At 36.7% G+C, this 12,022-nt stretch overlaps 1 protein-coding gene across 1 annotated transcript; it reads right to left on the minus strand.

The window, feature by feature from the left end:
• Window positions 1–313: 313 nt before the first annotated feature.
• LOC120256615 lies at window positions 314–1,552 on the minus strand. Its single transcript, XM_039264314.1, has 2 exons — window positions 1,121–1,552; window positions 314–982 (listed from the first exon to the last, which is right to left on the minus strand). The coding sequence occupies exons 1-2, from the start codon at window positions 1,550–1,552 to the stop codon at window positions 314–316; spliced, it is 1,101 nt and encodes a 366-aa protein (XP_039120248.1).
• Between the last annotated feature and the right edge of the window lie 10,470 nt (window positions 1,553–12,022).

Raw genomic sequence — 12,022 nt, forward strand, 5'->3', positions numbered from 1 at the left:
GTGGTGTTACACTGGAACGTAAGTTGCGCATGAAGAAAGTCCATGCACCCAACGTCTCTCCTTCCAAGATGGCAAAACCAATCGGAAGGATATTTTTATTACCGTTTTGTGCGATTGCCAACAACAAAGTGCCTTTGTATTTGCCATAAATATGGGTACCATCTATTTGGACCACCGTTTTACAATATTTGAAAGCCTCCATGAACGCGGGGAAGCTGCAGAAAACTCTATGAAAGATTCAAGTATCACGTACCAGGTAAGGTCCATCGTATGCTGGCTGGGTCTCAAGATCAACTATTGTCCCAGGAACAAACTATTGCAACTCTGATAGCCATCTTGGTATCTTAAATGTCGGTGTGTATTCGTATCGATTCTTGATCTCCGCTATTAAAACCGATACATTGATGCTTGGTTGCTGTTGGACTAGTGCTTGTATTTGGCGAGAAATCATGTTTGAATCCAGCTTCGAATGATCCTGCGAAATCATTGTTAATGAACACGTGTGAGGCCCAGTGTACTTTGTAATTTCCCAAAGCTGTCTCCGCTTGCTGTAGGATGCACGAACCCTCCAATTGCACCCATCGCCATATGACTTACATTTATCGGAGTATCGAGTCAGATCAGACTCAATAACTTTGTATTCGACAGATTTAAGTAAGCAGTAATGCTTAATTGCGGTCACAGCATCATCTTTGTTTCTAAACCTCATGCCTACATGAAGATCTCCATTTGTTGTTGCTCCGCTTAATGTGTCGGCATAAAATAAAGAGTACTCCAGAAATTCTTGTGCAGACATTGCTTCCAAATCAAGGGTCCGCATATGTGCTGGAGGCTCCATTGGTGCCATCGTGAAATTATGGCCGGTTATTGGAACATCTTCAAGATTGCATTCTTCTAACTGAATGTCATCAACACTTGCTTCAGTGTCTTCCCCAAAGCTGTCACCATCGTCGTCCTCATCGTCTCCACTAGATTGGCCATACTAACCGAATTCGGTTTCATGAGTATCATGAAAAGAACTTGTTCCGCCTTGTAGATGTTGTGAATTAGTAAAATAAATATTGGGTGGTGGATCATCTTGTGCCCTCCACTCCGTAGAGAGCCGTTCAGGTTCATTAACTTCGGATGGTGATGAAATCCTCTCCCGTCTCATATTGCGTTGAACTTCATCATCTGGGGCAGTTTGTTGTTGGGAATGATAACCCTCAAAAGTTGCAGCACGGAACTCCACGTATAATTCAATAATGCCAATATCTGGATTTCTTTTGTGGTAGTCGAACATCATCCGAACATCTCGGTCATTACTCAATTTGAATGACCGATAGCAAATCTTGCCGGATCCTGAAGAAATTGGGAGCCGGTATTTGATACATGAAACTCCTTGGTTGTCAGCAGTCTCAATGCTTTCTTTAATGGATCTCTTTAAATTTTCATAAGAGATGTCGTTTTCGACATAAAAATATGATTGATACTCCGAAGAAAATATAATTGTGTCTTCACTAGTAGTGATTAAACCATTGCAGTAAACCAATACAAGTAAAGTCTCTGCCATTGTTGAAGACAAGAAGAAGACGTATGGGTGAGTGAGTTGAAAGGGAGTAAATAGCAAGGTAGTCAGACCTGGCCCGGGCATCGACCCGGCCAAGCCCGGGGATCAGGGGTCGATGAGTTCGACAGGGTCAAACCGGGGTTGAACCGGGGTCAATAATAAATATTAAAAAATATATAATAATAAATTAATAATAATAAAAAATAATATAACATATATTTTTAAAAATTAAAAACACAATTAGTTAAACATCATTTTTAAACTTTTAATTTTATATATTTTTCTTATTTTTTAAAATATCTAAATACAATTAATTTAATACTTAAACTTTTAGTTGTATATACTATTATTAAATTTTAAAAATATAAAATATTTAAAAAATAAAAAATAAAAAGAAACAAAACAAAGCTACAAAGCACGTGAACTGTCCACTACTCTCACCCCCTCTCGGGACTCACAGAAGAAATGAAAACACTCTCTCTCCTTTCCCGTTCTCTCCTTGTTTCCTCACTCTTCTCACAGCCCAGCCGATCACTTCTCCTCTCGTTCTTCACCTTTAATCTTCTCTTTTTTTTATAAATTTTTTTTTGACCGGTTAGATCCGGCCGGGTCACCCGGTTTCCGGGTAAACCGGCCGGGTCATTCGATTTTTGACCGGTTTATTTCAAGGGCGGTTCATAGGGTGCAACCGGACCGGTCTCACGGTCGGCTCCCTGTTTTTCCGGTCGAACCGACTGGGCCGGTCTGGGTTTGACAACATTGGTAAATAGTGTACAAGAGTGAAAATGTGCTACTAATGTTGGTTTATATAAAGAGCTCGAATTTTGAAAATTTCATTTATGAACATTGCAGGTTTAACCATCCTAATTACTGATTGGTGCAGGTTTGACCAACCTATTTTGTGCTAAGTACTGACTGGTGCTGGCTTGACTGCCCTATTTTATCCTAATCACTGAGTGGTGCAAGTTTGACCGGCGTACTTTGAGCTGACTGGTGTAGGTTTAATTGTCCTACTTTGTCCCAATCATTGAGTGGTGCAGGTTTGACCGGCGTACTTTGTTCTGACTGGTGCAGGTTTGACTGTCCGACTTTGTGCTAATCACTAAGTGGTGCAGGTTTGATAGGCGTACTTTGTGCTAATCATTGACCGGTACAGCTTTAACCGATCTACTTTGTACTAATTACTGATTGGTGGAGGTTTGAGTGACCTACTTTGTACTAATTACTAACCCATGCAGGTTTGACTGACCTACTTTGTGCTAAGTCTCGACCCAGTGCGGGTTTGATGATCTTACTTTGTGTTAATTCATCGGCAGTGCAGTTTGACCAACATACTTTGTACTAATTACTGACAGGTGCAAGTATGAGTGTCCTACTTTGTGCTAATTACTGATCGGTGCAGGTTTCAACGACGTACTTTGTGCTAATCACTAATCGATACAGGTTTGACCGCCCTACTTTGTCCTAATTAATTACCGATACAAGTTTGACCAAACTACTTTGTACAAATTACTGATCTGTGCAGGTTTAACCTACCTACTTTGTGCTAAGTACTGACCGGTGCATTTTTCATTGTCCTACTTTGTGGTAATTATTAACCGGTGCAGGTTTGACAGTCTTACTTTGTGCTAATTACTAACTGTGTAGGTTTGCCCGTCCTACTTTGTGCTAAATACTAATAGTGTAGGTTTGACCGTCCTACTTTGTACTAAGTACTTATTGTTGTAGATTTAACCATTCTAATTTGTACTAATTAATTACCGGTGCAAGTTTGACCGTTTTATTTCAAATATGTTTTGAGATTCGTATATTTTTTTAAATAAAACGTTAAAATATATATATATATATATATATATATATATATATATCAACAATTATTTTTCAATTTAAAAATTAATTATATAAAAAGAATTTTTTTAAAACTTAACAGTTAACAGCAGCTACATGAGTTTTTTGTAAAACTAAAAAAAAATGGGAAAACGGGAAATTAACTCCTGTTTTCCCATTTTTTTATTAAAAAATTATAAAATTTTGAAAATGGGAGAATTTCTCCCGTTTTCAAAATTTTTTAATTAAAAAAAATAAAAACCGGAGAAACTCTTCCTTTTTCTATAATTTAAAATAAAAAAATTAAAAAAATAAAAACGGGGAAAGTTTTCCCGTTTTCCACCAACATGTGTATTTTGGTAAATAATCCCAAACATAAGTAATTTAGTAAATATTTTTTTTTGTAATATTAAAAAAAAACTTGACTTTCATGCTAAAGATCGGGGGTTGGATCCCCTCACAATTCATGGTTAAGGTATAATAATAATAATAAAAAAAAAATGTGTGTGAGTGGGTTATGCCCGTTGAAAAAGTAAAATATAAAATGAAAAATAAAAAATAATTTAAGATATTTCCACTTATTGGCATAACCACATTTCTTAAAGCAATTTTTTTTTTTTTGACAAATACGCAGTAAGCACCTCCATTTAAGGGAAGCCATGGATGTACACCAGCTTAAAGCAAGTTCAACAGACACTTGTACCTCCATCATGAGTGGTTTTTTGGGATCTCAAGTACTTTCCTAAATGAACATCCTACACAAAGGACCTTAGGCCTCTTTTACATAGCTAGAAAGGAGTTTGGTCACCTGGTTTTTAGCTCGTTAGGTTGGCTGATTTTTTTTTTTTAATAACTTTATTATAAAAACATCAATAACAATAATGTCTTGTTCATGCATCAAACCCAAGACCTCTTAGTGGTGTTGAGGAGTTCTAACCAGTTGACTTTCAAATGGTAAGTTTTAGCTTATTAGCAAACATTATTATTATTTAATAGAAAACATTATTATCATTTCATATAGAACAATGTTGTTGTACAAAACAACACAATTTTAATGGTGTGCAATAATTTTTGTGTATTTCTTTTTAATGGAATCTCTAAAATCTTGTGTATTTTTAAACAATTATTAACTTAAAATCATAATATTCTTTATGATTAATAAATAATTAACTCAAATTTTTGTTAATTTACAAAAAAAATCCTTTTATTCATAAACTTTTAGCCATCTTCATGTTAACAATATATTTTATTAAAAGAAATCCAAATTTAGATAAAAATATTCGCTATCAGATAATATTATTTTTAAATTTTTTTTTAGATTTATCAGTTCTATATTTTAATGTTTTTCTTATAACAAAATAATTTTCTCATTTAATAAGATTTCTTTAATTCCCAACACCCAATGATCCGTTTTAGTCAAATGATTCTAAAGAGATTTAAATTTAATCCCTTATCAACTAAAATCCACTTTTGAGAATATTATAAAAAAAACATTCCGTATTAAGTTTTTAAAAGAATAATAACTATAAAATTTATTGCAATTTATATGAAATTATCTTAAACTATTTTTGAATTTCTAAAAGTTATATTTGTTTTTTGGGGGAAAATTAAAAATGGTTAACAAAATAGATTAAGAAATGAAAGTTTTTAATTATTTCAATTAATTTAAAATTATCTTAAATATTTTTGGATTTTAAACATTATATTTAAATTTTTAAAAATCCAATAACATGGTGGTGAATAAGATTCAAACTCATGACAACATCCTTGTAAAACCATTTCTCTAGCCAGCCAAAAATAGATTTTTTGTTAATATTATTTGTTTATTAAAACATAAAAAGGATAAGTATGCCTTATCCTATTCAAATTTAATGTCACACATGCTAACCAAAGGACACGGCAACAACAACCTATAAAAGAAGTCATAGTCAAACTAATCATTTTGTTATTGTTTTCTCCATTTCTATTATTTTTTAAAATTATATTTTATAATTTTATTTTTTTTAAAAAATGAAACTTGGTGGGTTAGGTGGTGAACTGGCAGGTCTAACCCTGGCATTGATTGGGGTGAGCCCAGGCCGGGTCCAAGGGGCGCCACTGTAGACTGAGCAGGTTAAGGCCAGTTCAGACGCACCGAATTGTGCTTGATTGACCCGATTAACAGGTATGTGCCTACCTTTGGTCCACAGCTATGAAAAAATAGAGAATTTACATGTGATTTTTCATAAAGTATCTAATTTTGCAAAAATTATATACCACTCTTATTTATTAAAAGTAAATATTCCATAAAAACTGATTTAATTTTTTATTGGTGTTCTCAACTTACCAAGTACCCTACTCGCTCTCTATTGTGTTAGGAAATATCACAAAATTAAATAAAACCATCACATGCTTGTGGAAGAAAAAATAAAATTAAGATATGATCTAAGTATTTTAATAAACACCCTAACATAACTAAAAGATCTAGAAAATAACTCTGGATGTTCCAAAAGCTTTTCTTTGATGTACCAAATTTGTTTTCGGATCATCAAAGATCTTCTAGTGTCGAACGAACATCCGACGACTCTAGATCACACTCTGGAGTAGCCTTGTCTTCTCTAAAAGTTCCCTCGTCAAGCAAAGGGCACATCTCGCAGAAACGATGCTGACAAAAGCTTGCCCAATAACTATCTTCCGAAGGAACATGGTGTTGAAGCTCGTAGAACCACTCCAAAAACTTTGCCAAAACCTCTCCAAAGTTGGGGAAAGATGGGAAAAAGATTGGAAAAAGATTCTTCAAAACGCCTCTAGTCACGACTTAAATAGGGCTGGAATAGGGCATCTACACGGGACTGTGGAATTTCCACACGCCCGTGTGAATCTCCAGGAATCGAATTTTCAGTGCACTATGAACAGTAACTGCTACAATGATTTTCTATAGTATTTTTCTATAGTACCTACTACAATAGTTTACAAAAAATGCTCCCGAATTCACACTTTTTTACCGAGGCCACATGAATGGGCACACATCCATGTGGTAGATCACGTTGTGTCTTCAATAAAATCACATTTGACGAAGATCTTGCTAGTATTGTACCAGTCGGAACACATAAGCGTGACTGTCTTTGTGCACTCCAATTTGCATGTTCACTCGAGCACAAAGGAGGTTGGCACACACTCACATGTCTTTGAGAATAACTTGTGTCTTCACATTTTTTTCACTCCAAGATTCCACGATCTAATTTTGGTTTCTTTCTTTCATACTTGTCTCCACAACCCTACATGTGTAAAAAAACACAAATACACATGCATAAGCGATAAAACCTGAGAAAACAATGCTCAATGTAAGAAAAGAATATTTCTTATTACTATTACCCAAGCACTTATCAGTAATCATTGGTAAAATGGGGCACTCGGACAATGCTCACCCTAGGACTATTGTTTTAAGTGCAAGACTAAAATTATGCCTTCTAATTGAAGTTAATGAGTCGTGGAGATCCAAAGACACATGGTCCCAAGCCAAAGGTCAACCATTACTAGCCCTCTACACTATGCCCCGACAGAAATGGATTCTCTTAACACCTCACACTGTGTAGGAGTGCTTGAAGCTCTAGGGATTCCAAGTGATAAACCTTATTCCCTAACCTATATCTAACCCTTTGGTCCAGGCGAAAGATCCCTAACCCCAATTAAGCCCCAACACTAAGGATAACTTAACACTTCACTTTGTCACTCATGTAACTAAGCCCTAGTGGAGTAGGTCTCTTAGCACTTCACTCTATTATGATTGCAAAGAACTCTTGGAACATAGTGGTAGGGTAAATCACATCAGAGGGGAAAAAAGACGTTTGGCTACCTCTCGACTCACCCTCTTAACCTTCTTCAATAATGCTAAGTCTAACCCAAGTGAAGTTGTCACCCCTTCAAAGGATTACCTAGATAGATTCTCAACCCAAGTGTCACTCTAAGCGAAAATCAAATCAATAAACACACAAAATTGAAACTTAATCAAAACATCAACACAAAGCCAAAGATGAAATCAAAAATAAGTGCAAGCAATCCATAAAGATAACCCCCCTTGTCGTTCATGTCGATGGTCTTCAAGAGCCCCCCGGTCATCTCCAAAGACTCCTTGGTTAAGACTAGGGCACACCCCTCTGAATCCAAGCCGTCGAAAGCTCCCCCCTTGTCTTCTCCAAAGACTCCTTTGTCAAGCCTAGGGCACACCTCGCCAAATCCTAGCCGTCAGAAGTTCCCCCAATAACTTTTCTCTGAAGGAGATCGATGTCAAATGCCGTAGGAATGCACCAAAATCCTAGCAAAAACTACTCCAAACCCTAACCGCGCTCTCCACAAAAGATAGGAAGAAGATCTCCAAATCAAACTCTCAAAGTGGCAATTATAGGGCTGAAATCAGGCATCCAGATGCCCCTATGGAAATTCCACATAGGCGTGTGGATTTCCAAGCTGCGCTTTTCTTATGCACTGTGAATAGTAACTGCTACACACATGTGGTAGATCATGTAGTGTCTTGCTTTCAAACACATTATCGAAATTCTTGACAATGTTGCACAAGTTGGAACAAATGAGTGTGACTACTTTTATGCCCCTCTACTTATATGTATTCACTTGACCAATTTGGAGGTTGGCACAAACCCACATGTTTATGAGCACAACTTGTGCCTTGATCCTTGTTCCGTCCAAGAGTTTCCTAAACAATTGCATCCATGATTTATTTTCGCTTCTTTTCTTCCAAACTTGTCTCCACAATCCTAAATGCACAAAAGAACACAAATACAGACGATTAATTCATAAAATCTGATAAAAGTGATACTCGATGTAAGAAAAGTATACTTCATAATACTTATACACAAGCACTTATCAAATTCCCTTGGAAGTTGGCACACATCCCCATGTATATGAACTCCTCTTGTTTCTTGATCTTTATGTAGCATAAAAACTCCCACATGGTGCTTTCATAGCCTATCTTTGCTTTCTTTTCTTCTGTCAAGGATTTCATAATTTATTTGCATAAAGGCAACATCAAATACACTTTATGAGACATAAACCATAGTAAAAACGATGCTCAATATGTGTAAAACATATAGAGAAATATGTTTACTCAAGCACTTATCACATGCCTCCAATGGTTGATGAAAATGATGGTGAAATACCTAATAAACCATGAAAAACAAGTAACCAAGAGTAGGAGAGTAATCTACAGCAAGAAACTTGAAGAAAAGAACTAAACAACTGATTGAAAATGGTGGAGAATTGCGTGAGATATAAGAAGAAGAAGAATAAGATAAAGAGAGAGAAAAGGTGGCCAAAGAGGGGCTAATAACAGGTTGATTGACCCGTTAATGGGTTGGCTAACCTGTTAAGCCACTTGTGAAGCTCTCGGGGAGCTTTCACGGGTTCCTTAACGGCCATCAAGGGGGCCGTGAAGCTCACTGAGAGCTTCACAACCTCCTTGCTGGGCTGAGAAGCCCGGCAAACCTCTCTGCCGAGCTTCAGTGACTATAATAGCCCGTGAAGTGACCTGTTAAGCACCCAAAAACACTCTCAAACTCTCCAAACTTGCATGCAATCATCAACCAAGTGAAATACACTCAATAACATCTTGAATATAGCATGATATCTCATCAAACACTCACAAACTCCATGAATAATTATCAAGAAACTTCAACCATTCATTAAATGATAATAATAATACAACTACACATGCATGAAATATGAGTGGTGATCACATGAGCATGAGACTCTAAGCAATGAAGAATACAACACCACAAGAGAATGAGCACAAACTTGAAAGATTATACACACAAGTAAGATGAGCATGAGTGTGAAACACAAAAAAAAGAGAGAAAATGAAGAAGCAAAACAACTAAACACACAACAAAACAAAAATAACAACACGAATGGAATGAAAACTTGGGTTGCCTCCCAAGAAGCACTTGTTTAAAATCATCAGCTTGACATACCTTCATTCTTACCATCATGCTTGGTCAAATGGAGGAGAGTTACCTCTAGTTTCATTCAGTATATTGCATGAAAAGTAAGGTTTCAACAGGTGGCCATTCACTTTGAGGATTTGTCTTTCCTGATAAATTATTTCAATAGTACCATGTGGGAACACTTTTGAGACTGCATATAGACCTTTTCTTGTATAGAGCCGAATTTTCATAAGCCATTGTTCGCCACTCATTAACTCATTTAACTAAAGTTTTCTCTTCTAACCTATTAAGTGAGGATCAAAATTGAGATGCTTTATGGCCTAATATGCTCAATGTTCCAGTTGAATAGATAGATGACACACTTTTCCATAGACTACTCTGTAAGGAATAACTCCTGTGGGTGTCTTATAAGCAGTTCTGTATGCTCAACGTGCATCATTTGAATGATCAGCATAGGCTTTCCTATAATTGCCAACTATCTTCTCCAAGATTCATTTCAACTCCCTATTTGAAACTTCGATTTGCCCACTGGTTTGAGAACGATATGGTGTGGTGGTTTTGTGAGATACACTATACAATTTTAGAATCTTCTCAAACTATGAATTATAAAGTAGGTGCCCCTTTTACTACTAAATGCTCTTGGTGTGCCAAACCTAGAGAACAGTTTCTTTAAAAATTTCACTACCATTCTTTCATCATTTGTCGGGAGAGCTTGTGCTTCCACCCACCTTCACAAATAGTCAACTGGCACTAAAATGAATTTGTGGCAATGAGAATTGGGAAATGGGCTCATAAAGTTGATACCCCAAACATCAAAGACTTCACAAACTTGATCCCAAGTTTGAGGCATCTTGTACCGGCGAGAGAGATTTCCCGCACATTGGCATCTATCACATCTAAGTACATATTCTTGTGCATCTTGGAACATTAAAGGCCAGTAAAATCCTGCATCCAAAATCTTCCTTGTTGTGCGATTCACGTTGTAGTGGCCTCCGGTTGGACAAGAATGGCAATGTTTTAGAATATTTTGCCGATCCTTTTGTGATAGCATCTTCTTACCACTTTATCCGCACAAACCCTGAAAAGATAAGGATCTTCCCATGTATAGTATTTCAAATATGAGAAAAATTTTCTTCCTCTGTTGATAGGTGAGTCATTTTGGGAAGGTCCTTGCGGCCAAGTAATTTGCAATGTTGGTTAACCAAGGAGTCTCTTTATTTATTACTGTTTGAATATTATAGAGTTACTCTCCTGGCAATGTATCATTTATCACCCTCTTTTCCAAAATATTCTCATAAGGTCCCTCAAGTCAGGAAAGGTGATATGCGGCCAAATTCTTCGCTCCTCTTTTTCTTCAAGCTGATAAAAGCATTCATGCAATCTTCATTAAACTCTAAAAGGGACATCTATTTCAAGTAGCCTCATCAATGGTTGGACGATCGAAGAAAAGTTCTTCACAAATCCCCTTTAGAACAAGGCATATCCTTCACTAAAGTAGGAGGGGGGAGTTTTTTGATGGTGGTAACCTTTACCCAGTCTACTTCAATCCCTTTTTTGTGAAATCTTGTGCCCAAGCACTATGCCCTCCTTAACCATAAAGTGACATTTTTCCCAACTGAGTGCCAAATTGGCTCCTTGCACCGGTCCAGAACTCATTCCAAATTTTTAAGGTATAACTTAAATGAGTTACCAAAGATCAAAAAGTTGTCCATAAATACCTCATGATGTCTTGTACCATATCTTCAAACATTTCTATCATACACTTATGAAATGTGGCCGGTGCATTGCATAACTAGAAAGTCATACAACGGTAAGCGAATGTGCCATACGGACAAGTGAAAGTGGTCTTCACTTGATCTTCTGGAGCAATAGGGATCTAAAAGTAACCAGAGAAACCATCTAAGAAGTAGTAGTATGAGTGTCTTGCCAAATGCTAAAGCATCTGGTCAATAAAGGGCAGGGGAAAATAGTCCTTGCATGTGGCATCATTGAGTTTCCTATAATCTATGCACACTCGTGATGAGATCCGCAAGTGTATGGGTCATCAAGTAATACCTCTCAAGAACGCACAAGAGGATCATATTCCCTGTAGTCCCAAGAACTGCTATTACTTCCCCCTTAGAGAGCATTGTCTATTCTACCAAATATAGGATTAAAATAAGATAATAAAAATAACAAGAGAACTATAAACACACGGACTAAGTCTCACCACATAAGCATGGTAAAGAAGTAAGTAGCAATGAAAGTACGAGGTCCCTAGGCTAGGATCCCCTCGGGACTACTAAAGCTAGAGTGATGCTAAAATTACAAAGGCAATGGTGATTGGGCCAAGAGACATCCAACAATAGGTTACCCCGATGGTCATAGTGACAACCCCTAATCCCATAGAAGTATTGGGTCAGAATTACTTCCGCCCAAATCCTCCTATGATTGCAATAAGTGTTGGGATATCTCTAATTAGGGTCAAAACTCAAACTTGGTCCAGTGCAACTGGTTGGAGGGGTGTGAAATACATGATTGTCACGACATTTTCGTACATGAATCCCTTCTAAGCCAAGTGTGTCTAGTATAAGGGTGATGGTCACGCTACCAAGTATAACCTTGAAGTTGAAATACAGAGTTCTCATGCAAATCAACACATCAAAGTTCATAAGGCTTTAACCACAAACGACACGAATACCATAAATGTAAACCAAAACATCCACAAAAG

This window comes from Dioscorea cayenensis, chromosome 1 (assembly GCF_009730915.1).
Source record: "Dioscorea cayenensis subsp. rotundata cultivar TDr96_F1 chromosome 1, TDr96_F1_v2_PseudoChromosome.rev07_lg8_w22 25.fasta, whole genome shotgun sequence".
NCBI classification, from domain to species: Eukaryota; Viridiplantae; Streptophyta; class Magnoliopsida; order Dioscoreales; family Dioscoreaceae; genus Dioscorea; species Dioscorea cayenensis.